This window comes from Nerophis ophidion, linkage group LG11 (genome assembly GCF_033978795.1).
Source record: "Nerophis ophidion isolate RoL-2023_Sa linkage group LG11, RoL_Noph_v1.0, whole genome shotgun sequence".
In the NCBI taxonomy this organism is placed as follows: domain Eukaryota; kingdom Metazoa; phylum Chordata; class Actinopteri; order Syngnathiformes; family Syngnathidae; genus Nerophis; species Nerophis ophidion.
Window position 1 is genome coordinate 27,033,872 of NC_084621.1, and position 22,795 is coordinate 27,056,666.

General features: G+C 38.6%; 2 protein-coding genes across 2 annotated transcripts in view; one reads left to right on the forward strand and one right to left on the reverse strand.

Moving 5' to 3' along the window:
- si:dkey-256h2.1 (uncharacterized protein LOC337520 homolog) overlaps window positions 1-18,725 on the forward strand; it is a 41,663-nt gene extending 22,938 nt beyond the window's left edge. Inside the window, 7 exon segments of the mRNA XM_061915483.1 lie at window positions 1-8; window positions 3,931-4,074; window positions 8,089-8,102; window positions 11,548-11,658; window positions 11,733-11,859; window positions 11,961-12,094; window positions 18,460-18,725. The exon segment at window positions 1-8 is cut by the window's left edge and continues 163 nt beyond it. Of these exon segments, the coding sequence (XP_061771467.1) occupies window positions 1-8; window positions 3,931-4,074; window positions 8,089-8,102; window positions 11,548-11,658; window positions 11,733-11,859; window positions 11,961-12,094; window positions 18,460-18,585 (664 nt within the window). The 3' untranslated portion in view covers window positions 18,586-18,725.
- Window positions 18,726-21,647: 2,922 nt separating this feature from the next.
- col28a1b (collagen, type XXVIII, alpha 1b) overlaps window positions 21,648-22,795 on the reverse strand; it is a 52,103-nt gene continuing 50,955 nt past the window's right edge. Inside the window, exons 33-34 of the mRNA XM_061915484.1 lie at window positions 22,153-22,440; window positions 21,648-22,075 (exon numbers count right to left, since the gene is read on the reverse strand). Of these exons, the coding sequence (XP_061771468.1) occupies window positions 21,906-22,075; window positions 22,153-22,440 (458 nt within the window). The 3' untranslated portion in view covers window positions 21,648-21,905. The remainder of the gene's footprint in view (window positions 22,076-22,152; window positions 22,441-22,795) is intronic.

Consider the following 22,795-nt stretch of genomic DNA (forward strand, 5'->3'; position numbering starts at 1 on the left):
CAGAAGGTGCGGCAAAACTAGAAGACGGCTGTGATGCATGTCGGTGTTTTTTTTTTTTTAATGTATAAAAACCCCCAGAATCTATCAGGGTTCCAATATACTCGCTAAATATAGCAACAAAGTTGCGATGCTCGCTACTGTACGGTGTTGTAGCGACAACCTGCATTCACAGACAGTCCATATTATAGCATGGGTGTCAAAATCTGGCCTGCGGGCCAAATTTTGCCCCCTGTGTAATTTAACTTGGCCCTTGCGGCAATATTAATGTAACACCGCATTCACCGCTAATACTCATACTTGCCAACCCTCCCGATTTTCCCTGGAGACTCCTGAATTTCAGTCCCCCTGCCAAAATTTCTCCCGATTTCCACCCGGGCAACAAAATTGGGGGCGTGCCTTAAAGGCACTGCCTTTAGCGTCCTCTCTCACCTGAAAAAGAGACTATTATATATGTCTCCGTTATCCATAGGTTTATCTATAACCCATAAAGTAGGCAGGCACGGAGCTATTTCTCAGCCTGTGTTTATTCCAGCCGGCACGTTAATATACTGACACACGACATCCGGACACCCATCATGCATTTCTTCAAAACTATGGCAGTTAGTGATGTCCAAAAACATAACAGATACGAAGCAGAAGAACGAAGAAGAGACATGGCGACGGCGAGTAAGAAGAAGAAGTACGCTTGCAAGTTCCAAAATGATTGGAAAAAAGAATTTCAATTCATCCAGGACAGCTCGAAGGGGAAGGGGTATGCTGCCTCCAAGTTTTGTAGATCAGACTTCTCCTTTGAACACGGTGGCCAAACAGATGTACTCATTCATGAACAAATTATATATATATATATATGTATATATATATATATATATATATATATATATATATATATATATATATATATATGTATGTATGTATGTATGTATGTATGTATGTATGTATGTATGTATGTATGTGTGTGTGTGTGTGTGTGTGTATATATATATACATACAGTATGTATATATTTATATACATATATATATATATATATATATAATAATATGAGGTTCATGGCTGGTGAGGCACTGACTTCATCACAGTCAGATTTATAAACATATGAACCCCTAAAGAGTATTTTATTCACCATTTGATTGGCAGCAGTTAACGGGTTGTGTTTAAAAGCTCATACCAGCATTTTTCCCCGCTTGGCACTCAGCATTAAGGGTTGGAATTGGGGGTTAAATCACCATAAATGATTCCCGGGCGCGGCGCCGCTGCCGCTCACTGCTCACCTCACCTCCAAGGGGATGATCAAGGGGATGCGTCAAATGCAGAGGACAAATTTCACCACACCTAGTGTGTGTGTGACAATCATTGGTACTTTAACTTAACTTTTAACTTTACACATACAAACTGTAACACACAAAAAAGCACATTTAATAAAAAAGTCCGTTATTATGGTCTTACCTTTACTTATAAATTAAGTCCATGCGCTGCTCCTTTTGAACCAAAGCATCGACAACTTGTTTATAGAATTCTTCCTTATCTTTCTTCAGTTTTAAAAGTCTCTATGTCTCGATGGAGATCTTCTTTTAATTATTACCTCTTGCTTCGATTGAAAGTCCAGTTTAGAAAACTGTTTTATTTTAGATATTTAATCCTCCATGTTAAAAAGTCCAGGCGAGAGGAAAAAATAAACGATCGCTGCTAACTGTTGCTGCTTGTTGTCACATCTTCTGCAGCTGAATAGTCGCAAGAATGATCTCTGGGATCACTAGCGCCCTCTACCACCAGGAGGCGGGATTACTGCGAGCCTCACCCAGTGCGGCTTCGCAGCTGTTTTATGATTGCCCAGCACAAGAAATACGTTACACACATACAGTTGTTGACAAAATACACTGTACATTATATACTTCAGCTAACCAAACTATGGAAATGTATAATATAATTCATATAGCAATACGGTCTCACTGCACAGCAGCCAGCAGTTAGCCGAGTTGGGGGGATAGGGATTTCTTGGGGGTGTATATTCTAGTGTCCAGGAAGAGTGAGTGTTGCAAGGAGTTCTGGGTATTTGTTCTGTTGTGTTTATGTTGTGTTACAGTGCGGATGTTCTCCCGAACTGTGTTTGTCATTCTTGTTTGGTGTGGGTTCACAGTGTGGCGCATATATGTAACAGTGTTAAAGTTGTTTATACGGTCACCCTCAGTGTGACCTGTATGGCTGTTGACCAAGTATGCCTTGCATTCACTTGTGTGTGTGAAAAGCCGTATATATTATGTGATTGGGCCGGCACGCAAAGGCAGTGTCTTTAAGGCACGCCCCCAATATTGTTGTCTGGGTAGAAATCGGGAGAAATTCGGGAGGATGGTTGCCCCAGGAGATTTTCGGCAGGCACACTGAAATTCGGGAGTCTTTCAGAAAAATCGGGAGGGTTGGCAAGTATGACTGGAAGACGCAACTGCTCTGTACTTCTCTCTACGTCCGTGTACCACTCCGTACAGCGGCATTTTAAAAAGTAATGAATTTTACTTTTTGAAACCGATACCGATAATTTCCAATATTACATTTTAAAGCATTTATCGGCTGATATTATCAGACATCGCTGACATATATATATATATATATATATGTATATGTATATATATATATATATATATATATATATATATATATATATATATATACATATATAAGTATATATGTGTGTATATATATATATACATATATAAGTATATATGTGTGTATATATGTACGTATATGTATATATATACATACATATGTATATATATATATATGTGTGTGTGTATATATATATATATACATATATATATATATATATATATATATACGAAATACTTGAAAATATATACACCCCCCCGCTTGTCGTTAATGTTACCATGCCAACGCGAGCATGCTAGCAGTTGGTCTGTGTCAAGTCATCTTAGTTAGAGCTGTTCGGCTGCAAAATGTACTAAAGAAATTACCATTCTAATGTTAGCATGCTAGCATGAGCATGCTAGCAGTTAGCACGTGTCAAGTACCAAGTTGTCTTAATCTGAGGCTTTTGGTTGCAGAGTTTGCTAAAAAATTTAGCATGCTGATATTAACATGCTAACATGAGTATGCTAGCAGTTAGCATGTGCCAAATTGTATTAGTCTTAGGCGTTCAGCTGCAAAATTGGCTGAAAAATTTACCATGCTAATATTAGTATGGTAACATGCTAACAGTAACGTGTCAAGTAACATGTTATATGACTCTGAGGTGTTCGGGTGTAAAATTGGCTAACAAGTAAGAATGCTAAAAATTTAAACGTTAGCATGCTAACAGTTAGCATATGTCAAGTACCATCCATCCATCCATTTTATAGCGCTAGTCCCTCTTGGGGTTAGCGGGGGGTGCTGGAGCATACCCCAGCTGCACTCAATCTTAGTAATGCTGCATGAGCCAATCAGGGGCCACGATACTGAACAGCACGGTCTTATTGTTTTGGTCTCCTCTAGTGGCGAGTACTACTGTAGTATTTTTAGTCCATTTAGCCATTTTATGCTTGAATATGCTTCTTTATTGATAACACAAAGCTAAGATATGGAGGTTGTGTTCAGATATTTGATTGACTTATATTATGTATTATATTTTAGTGTACAAAATGTATCAATGTGGCCCTCTCATCCTTCAATTTTTATTTAGTGGAAAAAGTTTGGACACCCCTGACCTATAATGTAACCAAGTGTTTATTATTGTGCTTTTTGGTTGCTTTGAGCGCTTTTTTATTTTTTTTTAATTTTTGCATCCCTTATTTCGGTACCAAACCAGTCATAAAAAAGTAAGGGGGCGGAGCTAGACCAAGTGCAGTCTGTTGGTTGGTGGACAGAGAGTGGGCCCCTCCAGAATGGGAAGAAGACAAAAAGCAAGATGTTTTTCTAAAATATTTACGCTGTTTTCTGCACAGGTATCAGCCGCTGGCAGACGGACGTCTCCCCCCTTATTCCCATCCTGGACGCCGACAAGTGCACCTTCACCATGATGACGGTCCCGTGGGCGATGCCGTGGATTGTCTCCATCAACCTGAGATTCAGCGCCGCCAACCTCACAAGTATGAATTTTCACGCGAGGGAATTCAAACTCCATTTTGTAACAATTTTCACGACCTCTGATGAGCTGCAATCTACAAAACCCCAAACCGGTAAAGTTGGCACGTTGCGTAAATGGTAAATAAAAACAAAATACAATGATTTGCAAATCCTTTTCAACTTAAATTCAATTGAATAGTCTGCAAAAACAAGATATTTAACATTTGAACTAGAAAACTTTATTATTTTTTGCAAATATTAGCTCATTTGGAATTTGATGCTTGCAACATGTTTCAAAAAAAGCTGGCACAAGTGGGAAACAAGACTGAGAAAGTTCAGGAATGCTCATCAAACAGTTATTTGGAACATCCCACAGGTTAACAGGCTAATTGGGAACAGGTGGGTGCCATGATCGTGAATAAAAGCAGCTTCCATGAAATGCTCAGTCATTCACAAACAAGGATGGGGCGAGGGTCACCACTTTGTCAACAAATGCATGAGCAAATTGTGAACAGTTTAAGAACAACATTTATCAACGAGCTATTGCAAGGAATTTAAGGATGTCACTATCTATGGTTTGTAACATCATCAAAAGGTTCAGAGAATCTGGAGAAATCACTGCACGTAAGCAATGATATTACAACCTTCAGGCGGTACTGAATCAAAAAGCAACATCACTGTGTAAAGGATATCACCACATGGGCTCAGGAAAACCTTAAAAAACCACTATCAATAACTGCAGTTTGTCATTAAATCTTTAAGTGCAAGTTGAAACGCTACAATGCAAAGCGAAAGCCATTTATCAACAACACCCACAAACGCTGCCGGCTTCGCTGGGCCCGAGCTCATCTAAGATGGACAGATTTCACATTTTATATTGTTTTTGGAAACTGTGGACATTGTGTCCTCCGGACCAAAGAGGGAAAAAATGATCCAGATGGTCATAGGCGCACATTTCAAAAGCCAGTATCTGTGATGGTATGGGGGTGTATTGGTGCCCAAGGCATGGGTCATTTATACATCTGGGAAAGCACCAATAATGCTATAAGATACATACAGGTTTTGGAGCAACATACACTATGTTGCTATCAAAGCAACGTTATCATGGACACCCCTGCTTATTTCAGAAAAACAATGCCAGGCCACATGTTACGACAGCATGGCTTCATAGTAAAAGAGTGCCGGTACTAGACTGGCCTGCCTGTAGTCCAGACCTTCTCCCATTGAATATGTGTGGTGCATTATGAAGCCTAAAATACCACAAGAGAGACCCCGTACTGTTGAACAACTTAAGCTGTACATCAAGCAAGAATGGGAAATAATTCCACCTGAAAAGCTTCAAAAATTGGTCTCCTCAGTACCCAAATGTTTACTGAGTGTTGTTAAAAGGAAAGGCCATGTAACACAGTGGTAAAAATGCCCCTGTGCCAACCTTTTTGCAATGTATTGCTGCTATTAGATTTTAAGGTAATAATTATTTGCAAAAAAAATTAAGTTTCTCAGTTCGAACATTCAATATTTTGTCTTTGCAGTCTATTCAATTGAATATAAGTTGAAAGATTTTGCAAATAATTATATTCTGTTTTTATTTAGGAATTACACAACGTGCCAACTTCACTGTTTTTTTGGGTTTTGTACTTTAACACAATTCCTTGTAGGGGTGGGCGACACTGGGAATTTTGGTATCGCCAATACTGATACCAATACTTTTGACTTTGAATGTCATTATCATGGAATCATTTTGTGAATTTACTTCTGGTTAGTTGATTATGATTATGGCAACATAGGAAAACTATTTTATTGAAATAGAAAAACAATTTTTTTATAACTAAATACAATAGGTCCTTAAAAAAGAAGAGTGATCCTTGTGTACAAATTTAGTAATGCTGACCAAAATCAAATTGTGGTTCTCTGTATTATAGGAAATAGTGAAAAAGTCTGGCCCTTTGGTTCTTAGGTTTCTGGAAATGTGGCCTGCAGTGAGTAGCCCTGCACTAGTGGATGGACTACAGTGCGTTTCCAACCGCCATAACCAGGAAGTAGTCTTCAAGTTGAAAGGGCCAGTCTTTTCTTTTGTTGAGTCCTCCAAAGTATTATCCTGTTAAGTATTCTACTTACTGAACACCAACAGTTTGACTGTAACTTACATCAAAGATGTGTTTCTCATTAAAGTTTAGAGATGTTGAAATCGCCATGTAAAATTGCTAATGCTAATTTACATATGGCATATGGCAACGAGCTAGTGCATTTTAATAAGTCGAGCCTTACATTTGAGCGCTTTGTTGGCATGGAAAATTCCAACATTGCCTAGACCCGCGACACTAATATTGTTTGGTGTGCCGTGGGAAATTATGTAATTTCACTTTATTGTGTTGAAAATATTTTTTGAAAACAAGTAAATTTTGTCTGTGCTGTCAAGAGCTTGGCATAGTAACTGTGTAATACTCTTCCATATCAGTAGGTGGCAGCAGGTAGCTAATTGCTTTGTAGACTTCAGGAACTTGATTTGTCGTGATCACAATAAGCAGACAACAGCGGGAGGTAGCGTGCAGGTAAAATGGTATCTAATCTTTAACCTAAAATAAACAAAAGGCATTGAAGCTTAGGGATGGGCTATGCAAAACGAAACTATAACTGAACTGGCTGCAAAGTAAACAAAAACTGAATGTTGGATGACAGCAAAGACTTACAGCGTGTGGAGCAGCAGACGGCGTCCAAAAAGTGCTTCCGTACATGACATGACAATCAACAACAAAATAGGAGCGCAAGGCAAGAACTAACACACTACACCAGCGTTTCTCAAAGTGTGGGGCGGGCCCCACTGGTGGGGAATGGAGACATGACAGGTGGGGCGCGAGGAACGGGAGGAAATTTCATTTATTATTATTATTTTTTTATTATATTCTTAGATTTTTTTTTTTTTTTACTCAGCTTTCATTTTCTATACACACTGTAAATCACTTTGTGATTCTGTCTGTGAAACCGGTATATAAATAAATGTGAATTACTTTTTTTTCCTCTAGGCTTTAAATTTCTAGGTAGGAGCGAAAGTTTGACAGACATAGCAACAGTAACTAATGGGGGCGGGGCTAAGCGGAACAACCTTTCACGCGGATGGGTAGCAGGCTAATGTGTGGACCACAATTACACAAAATGGATAAATTTGTGACTCGCACCTCAAAGGTCGTCAAACCAGAGCCAGCGCCTGCAGAGAAACAAAAATCTGACGGGCTTAATCAGCCAAAAAGCCAACCGAAAAGAAAATATGATGAAGGGTATCTTGCTCTTGGATTCACGGCAACGGCGGTGGGGACAGAGGAGAGACCCCTGTGTGTTCTGTGTCTAAAACCGCTAGCAGCAGACAGCATGAGACCCAACACATTAAAGAGACACCTCGAGACCACACACCCCAATCACGTCAATAAGCAACTTGATTTCTTTCAAAGAAAACTGGCAGAGAAGTTATTTTATTTATTATTGAACTTGCTGCAAGTTATACCACAGTTGCACAGTTATTTTTTTTATTATTGAACTTGATGTTATTTTATGTTATTGAGTTTGGATGTATACAACTTGAATGTTACTTGATGTTCAATAAATTTGAAAATATTAAGCTTGGCATTAGCGTTCTGTTGGGGCGATGGGGGCAGGTGGGGCTTGAAAACTCCCCCTTGTCCAAAGTGGGGGATGACAAAAAAAGTATGAGAACCACTGCACTACACACAGGAAAACACCAAAAAAGTCAAAATAAGTCACTGCGTGATGTGACAGTACACCTACTTTGAGACGAGCTATAGGGATGCATGGTTGTTATGGTTGGAATTTATATCCAACAATTGCGAGAACGACTTTTTACTGTCAATGTCGGCTGCTGAGTTAAATTTTTTAATGTTTTCTGCTGGTGGTGTGCCTTGGGATTTTTTCCAATAAAAAAAGTGTGCCTCGGCTTAGAAAAGGTTGAAAAATACTGGCCTGGAGCGAGTCCACTACGCATGCACATGTTTGCCCGCCAAGTGCTTGAGCCGGTGCCGGGTCAGCAAACTGACGTGACGTGATTTTACGTGAATCCGTACCTGGTAGTACCAACGGACTTCAGTCAGTTGGTATAAAAGTACCGAATTTGTTAACCATCCCTTGTTAGAAGTGATTGGTATGATATTGTATGGTATGCACAACGAAATTTCCTTTTCCCCACAAACCCGTTCAAGATTAGACAAACATTGTACAGGTAGACAGAACAGGAACGGTGATGGATTGCCACTAACGTAAGAGGTGGAGAAAAAGGTAGACACTGGGAAAGGATGTGTGAAAAAAAAATCTCAGACTGGGCTGCTATGGGGAAGGTGGAACAGACTGGGGCAAAGAAAATAAAGTTGCTAGCCGATAAGCACACAAATGTTTTACACAGAAACCACCGGACTTGCAACAGGAGGCCAGGGGGAGGTGGGAAAAAGGTAGACGCCGGAAAAAGGATGTGTAAAAATAATCTCAGACTGGGCTCCTACGGGGAAGGTGGAACAGACTGGGGTCAAGAAAAAAAGTTGAAAGCCGATAAGCACACATAAACATTTTACACAGAAACCACAATACTTGCAACAGGAAGCCAGGAGGAGGTGGGGAAAAGGTAGACACCGAAAAATGGATGTGTAAAAAAAATCTCAGACTGGGCTCCTATGGGTAAAGTGGAACAGACTGGGGCCAAGAAAAAAAAGTTGATAGCCGATAAGCACACACAAACATTTTACACAGAAACCACAATACATGCAACAGGAAGCCAGGGGGAGGTGGGGAAAAGGTAGACGCCGAAAAAAGGATGTGTAAAAAAAAATCTAAGACTGGGCTTCTATGGGGAAGGTGGAACAGACTGGGGCAAAGAAAAAAAGTTGATAGCCGATAAGCACACATAAACATTTTACACAGAAACCACAATATTTGCAACAGGAAGCCAGGGGGGGACGGAGAAAAGGTAGAGGCCGGAAAAGGATGTGTAAAAAATATCTCAGACTGGGCTCCTATGGGGAAGGTGGAACAGACTGGGGCCAAGAAAAAAAGTTGTAGCCGATAAGCACACATAAACATTTTACACAGAAACCACAATACTTGCAACAGGAGGGCAGGGGGAGATGGGGAAAAGGTAGAGGCCAGAAAAGGATGTGTAAAAAAAATCTCAGACTGGGCTCCTATGGGGAAGGTGGAACAGACTGGGGCAAAGAAAAAAAGTTGATAGCCGGTAAGCACACACAAAGATTTTACACAGAAACCACAATACTTGCAACAGGAGGCCAGGGGGAGGTGGGAAAAAAGTAGACGCCGGAAAAAGGATGTGTAAAAATAATCTCAGACTGGGCTCCTATGGGGAAGGTGGAACAGACTGGGGCAAAGAAAAAAAGTTGATAGCCGGTAAGCACACACAAACATTTTACACAGAAACCACAATACTTGCAACAGGAGGCCAGGGGGAGGTGGGAAAAAAGTAGACGCCGGAAAAAGGATGTGTAAAAATAATCTCAGACTGGGCTCCTATGGGGAAGGTGGAACAGACTGGGGTCAAGAAAAAAAGTTGATAGCCGATAAGCACACATAAACATTTTACACAGAAACCACGATACTTGCAACAGGAAGGCAAGGGGAGATGGAGATAAGGATGTGTAAAAAAAATCTGACCGGGCTCCTATGGGGAAGGTGGAACAGACTGCGGCCAAGAAAAAAAGTTGATAGCCGATAAGCACACATAAACATTTTACACAGAAACCACAATACTAACAAGAGGAGGGCAGGGGGAGATGGGGAAAAGGTAGAGGCCGGAAAAGTATGTGTTAAAAAAAATCTCAGACTGGGCTCCTATGGGGAAGGTGGAACAGACTGGGGCCAAGAAAAAAAAGTTGATAGCCGATAAGCACACACAAACATTTTACACAGAAACCACAATACATGCAACAGGAGGCCAGGGGGAGGTGGAAAAAAGGTAGACGCCGTAAAAAGGATGTGTAAAAAAAATCTCAGACTGGGTTCCTATGGGGAAGGTGGAACAGACTGGGGCCAAGAAAAAAAAGTTGATAGCCGATAAGCACACACAAACATTTTACACAGAAACCACAATACTTGCAACAGAAAGCCAGGGGGAGATGGAGAAAAGGATGTGTAAAAAAAATCTCAGACTGGGTTCCTATGGGGAAGATGGAACAGACTGGGGCCAAGAAAAAAAAGTTGATAGCCGATAAGCACACACAAACATTTTACACAGAAACCACAATACTTGCAACAGGAGGCCAGGGGGAGGTGGGAAAAAGGTAGACGCCGAAAAAAGGATGTGTAAAAAAAATCTCAGACTGGGCTCCTATGGGGAAGGTGGAACAGACTGGGGCAAAGAAAAAAAAAAGTTGATAGCCGATAAGCACACATGAACATTTTACACAGAAACCACAATACTTGCAACAGGAGGGAAGGGGTAGGTGGGGAAAAGGTAGATGCCGAAAAATTATGTGTAAAAAAATCTCAGACTGGGCTTTTATGGGGAAGGTGGAACAGACTGGGGCCAAGAAAAAAAGTTGATAGCCGATAAGCACACATAAACATTTTACACAGAAACCACAATACTTGCAACAGGAAGCCAGGGGGGAGACATCCGGCCGGAAGCTGCCAGCCACTAGGGCCGCTGCTCCGTTGTCCTTCATACCACGTAGGGTGAAGCGGTGGCAGAGGAATGGGATGGAGGTGCATGTATGTGTGCATATGTAGCCGTGGTCCATGGTGTGTGTGTCTGTTAAGCCTGTAGGACTGGAGTCGCTCTGCAAGCGGCGGCAAAGGAACAGGTATGTTGACAGGGCAGGAGTTTGTTCCTTTGAGGGGAATCTTGAAGCAACGACCTAGCCATTTTGTAGCAAGGGGAAAACAAGATTATAATAGTTGTGTTTGAGCAAGAAAAAGCAAATTACAATTTCAAAACTGTCTATTTCTGGTCCTCAAATTCGTCCTGCAGGTTAGACGGTCGATGTTATCAAGTCTGAGGGTCCAAAGTTCTGCTCGCCATCCTCCAATCATTTGATACAGTGCAACGTTTACTCCAATACGAAGATGTCCTGTTAACATGATTCCGAAAAGGTTGATATCGTCAACGTCCTCGACTGAAAGAGTCGCCAGGCATGTAGCAATCCTCCGTTGTGTGTCCAGCAGCAACCGTTCCGACAGGACAGACGGGTTCCCCTGAACCCGAGATTTTGCCGATTTGGTTGAGAGGGCAAGTTGATCAATGCCATTATTTAGATTTGGAGAGCAGTGCAAAAAGAGGCAACACGAAAGTTAAGCAAGACAGGGCGAGACAAAAGAGACAAGCAGGAGAGGCACAGAGAGGGGAGGGCGTGCGACCGCCTTTGCCAAGAGCCGAGAGAAAAAAGTAATATCTCCATGGAGGAGTTTTGAGAAGTTTGCATAAAAGGCAACCTTTTATTATATAATCAAGCTTCCTACCAATTTATTTGTCACGCAATCGCACGGAGAAGCTCCGCCCCTTCACGGCGATGTCACTGTATAGCGGCGGAACTTTCAACAGTACCTACAACAAGAGGTACCTGCCCATCAAGTTCCCCGTGCCGGCCTCCACCAAGAAGGTATGAAGTCGGCGCTTCGGTTTAAAAGCCGCCAAAGAGCGTGCCCTTCCTTCATGGCGCCTTCTTGCCCACAGGTGGAGCTGTACGCCGTCATCACAGGACACGGCAGCGACAAGAACGGCTGCGGGGAGTTTTGTGTCACCTCCCATCACTTCTTGTTTAACGGCGTCCATAACAACAGTCGCACGTTCGACTCTGCTGGTGAGAAAAATATTATATATATATATATATATATTTTTTTGCACCTGTGAAGTTCCAAAAATAAATTGAGTTTTTACATTTTTTTTTTTTTTGTCCAACAGGATCGGCGCTGGGCTGCGCTGAGCGAGTGAAAGACGGCGCCGTGCCCAACGAGCACGGCACCTGGCTGTACGGGCGAGGCGGCTGGTGCGATGGAGTTCAGGTCGATCCCTGGAGGGTGGACGTCACCCGGCAGGTCAGCGCCTTCACGACAGAACTAAAACAAATTTTGCATATTTATTAAGGAGTTAAAAAAAAAAAAAAAAAAATTGATTAAAAATAATTATAATTTCAAATGAAAAACAAAATATATATATATATATATATATATGTATATATATATATATATATATATATATATATATATATATATATATCCATCCATCCATCATCCTCCGCTTATCCGAGGTCGGGTCGCGGGGGCAGCAGCCTAAGCAGGGAAGCCCAGACTTCCCTATCTCCAGCCACTTCGTCTAGCTCTTCCCGGGGGATCCCGAGGCGTTCCCAGGCCAGCCGGGAGACATAGTCTTCCCAACGTGTCCTGGGTCTTCCCCGTGGCCTCCTACCAGCTGGACGTGCCCTAAACACCTCCCTAGGGAGGCGTTCGGGTGGCATCCTGACCAGATGCCCGAACCACCTCATCTGGCTCCTCTCAATGTGAAGGAGCAGCGGCTTTATGTTGAGTTCCTCCCGGATGGCAGAGATTCTCACCCTATCTCTAAGGGAGAGCCCCGCCACCCGGCAGAGGAAACTCTTTTCGGCCGCTTGTACCTGTGATCTTATCCTTTCGGTCATGACCCAAAGCTCATGACCATAGGTGAGGATGGGAACGTAGATCGACCGGTAAATTGAGAGCTTTGCCCTCCAGCTCAGCTCTTTCTTCACCACAACGGATCGATACAACGTCCGCATTACTGAAGACGCCGCACCGATCTGCCTGTCGATCTCACGATCCACTCTTCCCCCACTCGTGAACAAGACTCCTAGGTACTTGAACTCCTCCACTTAGGGCAGGGTCTCCTCCCCAACCCGGAAATGGCACTCCACCCTTTTCCGGGCGAGAACCATGGACTCGGACTTGGAGGTGCTAATTCTCATTCCGGTCGCTTCACACTCGGCTGCGAACCGATCCAGTGAGAGCTGAAGATCCCGGCCAGATGAAGCCATCAGGACTACATCATCTGCAAAAAGCAAAGACCTAATCCCGTGGCCACCAAACCGGATCCCCTCAACGCCTTGGCTGCGCCTAGAAATTCTGTCCATAAAAGTTATGAACAGAATCGGTGACAAAGGACAGCCTTGGCGGAGTCAAACCGTCACTGGAAACGTGTCCGACTTACTGCCAGCAATGCGGACCAAGCTCTGACACTGATCATACAGTCATACATACATATACATATATATATATATATATATGTATATATATATATATATATATATATATATATATATATATATATTTATATATTAGGGCTGTGAATCTTTGGGTGTCCCACAATTTGATTCAATATCGATTCTTGGGGTCACGATTCGATAATATATCGATTTTTTTTAGATTCGATTCTCGATTCAAAAACGATATTTTTCCGATTCAAAACGATTCTGTATTCATTCAATACATAAGATTCCAGCAGAATCTACCCTAGTCTGCTGACATGCCAGCAGAGTAGTAGATTTTTTAAAGAAAAACTTTTTTAATTGTAAAGGACAATGTTTTATCAACTGATTGCAATAATGTAAATTTGTTTTAACTATTAAACAAACCAAAAATATGACTTATTTTCTCTTTGTGAAAACATTGGACACAGTGTGTTGTCTAGCTTATGAGATGCGATGCAAGTGTAAGCCACTGTGACACTATTGTTCTTTTTTATTATTTTTTATAAATGTCTAATGATAATGTCAGTGAGGGATTTTTAATCACTGCTCTGCTGAAATTATAATTAATATTGATACTGTCGTTGATGATATTTATTTTTGTTTCATTACTTTTTGGTTTGTTCTGTGTCGTGTTTGTGTCTCCTCTCAATTGCTCTGTTTATTGCAGTTCTGAGTGTTGCTGGGTCAGGTTTGGTTTTGGAATTGGATTGCATTGTTATGGTATTGCTGTGTAGTGGTTTGTTGGATTTATTAAAAAAAAACAGAGAATCGATTCTGAATTGCACAACGTAAACGATTCGATTCGTATTCGAATCGATTTTTCCCACACCCCTAATATATATATATATATATATATATATATAATTATATTATTATTTAATTTTGTTTTTTTATATGTCCTGTACAGCCAGGCAAATCATATTTTTAATGTAGATCAGGGGTCCCCAAACGTTTTAACTCGGGGGCCGCATTGGGTTAAAACAATTTGGCTGGGGGGGCGGGCTGTGTGTATATATGTATGTACATACATATATATATATATATTCCTCGCGCACTAATTGATTGAAGGAGTGTGCACTTGATCTCATGTTATCAATGAAATTTTTTTTAGACAATATGTTTTGCCTGAGCGGCTAGCAGACACCAAGAGTAACAAGTGGTAGTAAATGAATTAGAAAAGACAGATTTTCAAAAATAATAATACAATTTTATTTATTTTTTATTTTTTAACTTGGAACTTTTTACGGGCCGGATTTTGGACGTAATTTGGGGGCCCCTGATGTAGTTGATCATATCTGCTGGACAAATTTACTGTAGAAAAGAGAAGTGTTGGAAACTTCTCTGATTGATTATTGCCTTTTTTGTATTAGACTTTATTAAATGTTTGAGTAGATTTTTATGGAACAAAAACAGTTTTCTTATTAGTAATATCGACATTTATCAGAGCTGTTATCTTTTTTTATAGAGGAATGTAGTTATCATAAAACTGGCATCCAATGTCAAAAAAAAAGTATTAATTTTGAATTGAGAATTGATTCTGAATCAAATTGTTAGCCCCAAGAATCAAATCGATTTATTGTGGTGCCCAAAGATTCACAGCCTGAGCACTTAATATATTGTTGCTCACATTTTCAAAGCCAAATTTACCTAACCCGTGTTAATTCCCCTGTAATAAAAATGACAGGCGTTAAAAGCTCGTTGAAGTTGTTGTTGTAAGAGTGAATTGGGCCTGTTATACTTCTTCTACCCACATGGAATTCCAGAAAACACCGTAGAGTGACATATGGTCCAGAAGCCCAGTGGCCCTTGTTTGGTAGGACTCATAAAAATGTCTTCAAGGTGGGCCGGTCCGCATCTCCCGTGTGCAACGACGCCTGCAGATAACCTCCACAAAGTCACCAGCCAATCTTTATCACTTCCATACCTGCTGAAAAGACACCGTTTGTAGACACTCCATCACTTGGCAACAACCTTCATGGTGGAATAAGTCAAACGCTGGTGTTCAAAATGTAGCTATTTGTGGGACACTGTTTCTTATGAACTTGTGGCACATTGTAGGAATAAATAAAGTAAGGAGATGTCAGTACTAATAATGAATAAAAATAGAAAGATTTAATTTAATTGCAAATGACATGATGGCATCACATTACCACCGTATTGAAAAGATATTAAGAACAATTTTGTTTGTATTATTTATTTGAGTGCTCCACACCACTGGTGTTTGTTTTTTAAATGTTAGATAGTTGATTATTGTTGTTATTTATAACCATTTAAAACATTTACAAATAAATACCGGGTATTTATAGGTGTAGAAAGCAAGATGTATTATTCCAGAAAGGAATACATTTTTTATACTCCAGAAAGAAATACTTCTTTAAAATCCAGAAAGTTATTTCAGAAAGCAATATTTTTTTTAATTCCGTGAAGCCAGATTTATTTTTTCCATAAAGCAAGATTTATAATTCTATAGATAAAATGTATTATTCCAGAAAGCAAGATTTATTATTACACAAAGCTCAATTGATTTTCAGAAATTAAAATCTATTATTTTAGAAAGGAAGATTTTTTAAAATCCAATAAGTTATTCCAGAAAGCAGGATTTATCATTTCAGGAAGAAAGATTAATTATTTCACAAAGCAAGATTTGTTTTCAGAAATCAAGATTTAAAAGTAAGATTTTTTAAAATCCGGAAAGTTATTCCAGAAATCAATATTTTATATTCCAGAAAGCAAGATTTAGTATTCCACAAAGCAAGATTTATTATTCTAGAAAGGATTTTTTTTTTATCCAGAAAGTTGTTCCAGAAAACTGCATATTTTTTTATTCCACAAAGTAGGATTTAGTATTCGGCAAAGCCAGATTTGTTTTTAGAAATAAATATTTATTATTTTAAAAAGGAAGATTTTGTTTATCCAGAAAGTTATTCCAGAAAGCAAGATGTATTATTTCACAAAGTAAGATTTGTTTTCAGACAGCAATATTTATTATTCTTAAATGGAAGATTTTTTTTAAATCCAGAAAGTTATTCCAGAAAACACAATTTTATATTCCAGAAAGCAAGATATATCATTTCAGGAAGAAATATTTATTATTTCACAAAACAAGATTTGTTTTCAGAAATCAAGATTTATTATTTTAAAAAGTAAGATTTTTTTAAATCCAGAAATTAATTCCAGAAATCAATATTTTATATTCCAGAAAGCAAGATTTAGTATTCCACAAAGCAAGATTTATTATTCTAGAAAGGATTTTTTTTCTTCCAGAAAGTTATTCCAGAAAATTGCCTATTTTTTTATTCCACCAAGTAGGATTTAGTATTCGGCAAAGCAAGATTTGTTTTTAGAAATAAATATTTATTATTTTAAAAAGGAAGATTTTGTTCATCCAGAAAGTTATTCCAGAAAGCAAGATCTATTATTTCACAAAGTAAGATTTGTTTTCAGACAGCAATAATTATTATTCTTAAATGAAAGATTTTTTTAGAATCCAGAAAGTTATTCCAGAAAACAATATTTTATATTCCAGAAAGCAAGATTTAGTATTTCACAAAACAAGATTTGTTTTCAGTAAGCAATATTTATTATTCTAAAAAGGAAGATTTTGTTTATCCAGGAATTTACTCCAGAAAGCAAGATTTATTATTTCACTAAAACAAGATTTGTTTTCAGACAGCAACAATTATTATTCTGAAATGGAAACTTTTTTATCCAGAACGCTATTCCAGAAAGCAATATTTATTATTTTACAAAGTAAGATTTGTTTTCAGAAAGCAATATTTATTATTCTTAAATGGAAGATTTTTTTTTAAATCCTGAAAAGTAATTCCAGAAAACAATATTTTATATTCCAGAAAGCAAGATTTAGTATTTCACAAAGCAAGATTTATTCTAAAAGGATTTTTTTTTTTTTATCCAGAAAGTTATTCCAGAAAACTGCATATTTTTTTATTCCACAAAGTAGGATTTAGTATTCGGCAAAGTAAGATTTGTTTTTAGAAATAAATATTTATTATTTTAAAAAGGAAGATTTTGTTTATCCAGAAAGTTATTCCAGAAAGCAAAATGTATTATTTCACAAAGTAAGATTTATTTTCAGACAGCAATATTTATTATTCTTAAATAGAAGATTTTTTTTTAATCCAGAAAGTTAGTCCAGAAAACAGTATTTTATATTCCAGAAAGCAAAATTTAGTATTTCACAAAACAAGATTTGTTTTCAGAAAGCAATATTTATTATTCTAAAAAGGAATATTTAGTTCCTCCAGGAGGAAGCAAGATTTATTATTTCACTAAAACAAGATTTGTTTTCAGACAGCAACAATTATTCTAAAAAGGAAGCTTTTTTTAATCCATAACGCTATTCCAGAAAGCAGTATTTATTATTTTACAAATTAAGATTTGTTTTCAGAAAGCAATATTTATTATTCTTTAATGGAAGATTTTTTTTTTTAATCCTGAAAGTTATTCCAGAAAACAATATTTTATATTCCAGAAAGCAAGATTTAGTATTTCACAAAGCAAGATTTGTTTTCAAACAGCAACAATGACTATTCTATTTAAGGAAGATGTCTTTTCATCCAGAAAGTTATTTCAGATATTAAGATTTGTTTTCAGAAAGCAATATTTATTATTCTTAAATGGAAGCTTTTTTTTAAATCCAGAAATTCATTCCAGAAAACAGTATTTTCATTTGTATTCCAGAAAGCAATATTTATTATTTCAGAAAGCAGGATTTGTTTTGATGCAGCTGGTATAGGCTCCAGCACCCCTGCAAACCAGAGAGGCTCAAGCGGTAGAAAATGGATGAATGGATGAATTTTTTTCAGAAAGAGAGGTTTATTATTCTCGCTATATATATTTTTTTTTAAACCCAGAAAGTTATTTTAGAAAACAGTATGTTTTTTATTCGAGAATGGAATTTTTATTAGATTATTATAAAATTTTTATAAAACATTAGTTGTTTTCAGAAAGCAATATTTATCATTCTAAAAAGTACGATTTTTTTTTTATCCATAAAGCAAGGTGTACATAAAGGTAATATTTGAATGACAATCCATATGATTAACGAGAAGACTGCAGTGTGTCAATAACATGATCTCTTACACAAAATGTTAGTGTCCAGTTAAAACAGCTCCAGGAGAGTTTGGCAACAAAAACTTTTTCGTTTGTTGGACTTTTCAGTTGGAGCTGAGTGGCTTTGAATCCAACACAGTGGTCTACTTTGGCTTGTTTGGCGGGAAGAATCCAGACCCGTGTCAGCAGCCAGGTTACATCATCATGTCCTTTTTTCTAGTCTTTTACAAATGATACTTGATTAAACGTGTATTTTTCACACTGTTTGCACTCATCACTTTCTCCAAAGATTGTGACAACCATCTTTGCTTCAAGGAGCCTCTCTTCGGGCTTTTTATGGAGAGGAGATATCTTGTACTCGCTAGAGTATATTACGCGAAGGAAAGGAGTATACAAATGTGTATACACATACTGTATATACGTGTATACATTTACATACAAAACCAGTGAAGTTGGCACTTTGTGTAAAAAAAACAGAATACAAAGATTTGCAAATCCTTTTCAACTGATATTCATTAGAATAGACTGCAAATATAAGATATTTAATGTTGGAACTGAGAAACTTATTTTTTTGCTAATAATCATTAACTTAGAATTTAACGGCAGCAACTTATTGCACAAAAGTTGGCACATCTGCATTTTTACCACTGTGTTACATGGCCTTTCCGTTTGACAACACTCAGTAAATGTTTGGGAACTGAGGAGACCAATTTTTGAAGCTTCTCAGGTGGAATTCTTTCCCATTCTTGCTTGATGTACAGCTTAAGTTGTGGTATTTTAGACTTCATAATGCGCCACACGTTTTCAATGGGAGACAGGTCTGGACTACAGCCAGGCCAGTTTAGTATCCGCACTCTTTTACTGCTAAGCCACGCTGTTGTAACACATGGCTTGGCATAAGTAGGGGCGTCCATGATAACTTTGCTTGGATGGCAAAATATTTTGTTTCAAAATCTGTATGTACTTTATAGCAGTAATGGTGCCTTCACAGATGTGTAAGTCACCCATGCTTTGGGCACTAAAACACCCCCATACCATTATAGATGCTGGCTTTTCAACTTTTCGCCTTTAACAGTCCGGATTGTTCTTTTCCTCTTTGTTCCTGAGGACACGACGTCCACACTTTCCAGAAACCATTTGAAATGTGGACTCGTCAGACCACAGAACACTTTTCCACTTTGCATCAGTCCATCTTAGATGAGCTCAGACCCGGCGAAGTCGGCGGCGTGTCTGGGTGCTGTTGATGGATGGCTTTAGCTTTGCATAGTAGAGTTTTAACTTGCACCTACAGATGTAGCAACGAACTGTAGTTACTGACAGTGATTTTCTGAAGTGTTCCTAAACCGATGTGGTGATATCCTTTAAACGCTGATGTCGCTTTTTGATGCACTACCGCCTGAAGGATCGAAGTTCGTGGGCATTCAATGTTGGTTTTCGGCCTTGCTGCTTACATGCAGTGATTTCTCTAGATTCTCTGAACCTTTTGATGATATTACAGACCGTAGATGTTGAAATCCCTAAATTCCTTGCAATAGCTGGTTGAGAAATGTTGTTCTTAAACAATGTCACACAGTGGAAAAAATGGCCCTGTGCCAACTTTTTTGCAATGTGTTGTTGCCAAGTTAATGATTATTTGCAAAAAAAAATTTAGTTTCTCCGTTTGAAAATTAAATGTATTGTCTTTGCAGTTTATTCAATTGAATATAGAGGGGTTTGTGCGTCCGCTTCACAATATGAAGGTCCTGGGTTCGATCCTGCGCTCAGGATCTTTCTGTGTGGAGTTTGCATGTTCTCCCCGTGCCTGCGTGGGTTCCGTCCGGGTACTCCGGCTTCCTCCCACCTCCAAAGACATGCACTGGGGATAGGTTGATTGGCAACACTAAATTGGCCCTAGTGTGTGAATGTGAGTGTGAATGTTGTCTGTCTATCTGTGTTTGCCCTGCGAGGAGGGGCGACTTGTCCGGGGTGTACCCTGCCTTCCGCCCGAATGCAGCTGAGCTAGGCTCCAGAACCCCCCGCGACCCCAAAAGGGATAAGCAGTAGAAAATTGATGGATGGATGTATTCTGTTTTTAATTACTAATTACACAACTTGCCAACTTCAACAACTTCAATGGGTTTGGTTTTGTATATATGTGTGTGTATATATATATATATATATATATATATATATATAAATAAATAAATATCTTTATATATATACCTATATATGTGTGTGTGTGTGTGTGTATGTATATATATATATATATATATATATATATATATATATATGAGGTGCATCACGTATATGTGTATGAGGTATATGATATATATGAATGTGTGTATACATATATATATATATATATATATATATCGAAGTTGGGAGAGTAGCCGTGCCAGCAATCTCAGGGTTACTGGTTCAATCCCCACCTTCTTCCCACCGTAGTCACGTCCATTGTGTCCTTGGGCAAGAAAGTTCACCCTTGCTCCTGATGGGCCCTGGTTAGGGCCTTGCATGGCCGCTCCCGCCATCAGTGTGTGAATGTGGAAATACTGTCAAAGCACTTTGGGCTCCTTAAAAAAGGGTAGAAAAGCACTATACAAGTAAAACAATTTACCTTTTTTTTATGAGGTATATTATGAGATGTATCATGTATGTGTAAATATGTATGTATGTATGTATATGTATAAATATACATATCCATCCATCCATTTTCTACCGCTTATTCCCTTTTGGTCTCGCGGGGGGTGCTGGCGCCTATCTCAGCTACAATCAGGCATGTATATGTATATATATATATATATATATGTATATACTGTGTGTGTGTGTATATATATATATATATATATATATATATATATATATATATATATATATATATATATATATATATATAGGGTCATTTGATAAATAACTGCTGAATAAGTATGGGCACCCCTGCTATAGCTTCTAGTAGAGTATAGTTCTGACTTATAAAAAGAAGAACCACCATTACATGTTATATAGACCACAAGCAAGCATTTTTAATGTAGAAAACACTACATATAATATGACTCCTTTAACAAATTTTTATACATTTTTGTAGCATTACTGAATAATATTCAAGTTTGAAAATATGTAATTGCGTCCAGCATACAAGTTTGTTTCCTGTCAATATTGAAAAAACAAATATATTTGGTAAGAAATGATAATGTACTTGCTTTTGACACATGTGACATGGATAACAAGGAGTAAGTAATTGATATGCAGCCAGAACTACGTTATTTTCGCATACTCTTTAAAAAAAAAAATGTAATAAGTGAGTTCAATGCAACAGCAATAGTTCAAAAATAGCTTTATTCTTCAATGACATTACACTTTATTGAAATTGAGATTTAAAAAAATATAAAGTAAAAAAAAACAATAGTACAACATGATCGGCTTTACTGAACAGTTAGTGGTTATCAATGAAATGATCGTGAGTAGATGACAAAAATACGTTTTTAACGTTGGAATACATTGTTAAACATTGTGTTCACATTAAAGTCAGACTTGGTAAAAGTGGGTGTTAAAGGACAGTACCATGATAGTTCCTGTTAGACTTGCACGCAGGCTTCCTTACAGCTCTTTTTGCTGTCAAATTGGTTGGTGTTACCTTGACAGCCTCCAAACCAGAACTGAGCGCAGGAGTTGGCCGTGGCGTCATAGTACCACCTCACCACGTAGTCCCGGCACGGCCCCGGGTCCAGAGGCTGACTGCAGCGCTCTGCCGTGGAGGTAAGATGTTGTTTAGTTTTAACATTTCAACATGTCATCATCGGGCTTCTTTTCGGACAAACTCACGTGGGGATGCAGTAGTCATGGGTGGACGGGACCCCCGTGGGGTCTTCATGGTGGGTGCCATCGGCCCGTTGACTCCAGCCGTGACGGGGTGCTTCGGCTCGACGTTCGTTCCCGGTCTAAAAGGTTCCCTGTCGAAGAACGGCAGTCTTTGGGGTTCCGACGAGGTTCTGTCGTCTGTTTTTGGTCTCTGCGGCGCAGTGGGTTCTCTTTCGGGATGAGAGGGAACTGGCTGGAAGGAGACTCCTTGACCGTCCTCACAGATTCGGCTCAACAGATTCTTCTCGAGGGCTGGAACAATTAATCACCGTCACTAATGATGCTAACTTGGTTATACTTCAAAATAGCAGACACCCGCCTGCTGCTAGCTGCTAACCTACGATTGAACTAAACATTCAAGGAAGCATTCAGTTGTTTATCCAATCTGGATCAAGATTAACCACATTAAAAAATAATGTCATCATTATCACATGTAAGCTAATGCCAACATATAGCAGACAAGGTAAGTTAGCACTTTAGCGCTCCGTAAGATAGTGACTCCTAACTACACTAGAGATTTTGGGTGTTAGCAGATAATGGTTGTTTCTAAGATTTTCAGGATCTGTAGAGCTATTTTTTTTCATCTACTTGCTATTCTAGTCCGTGT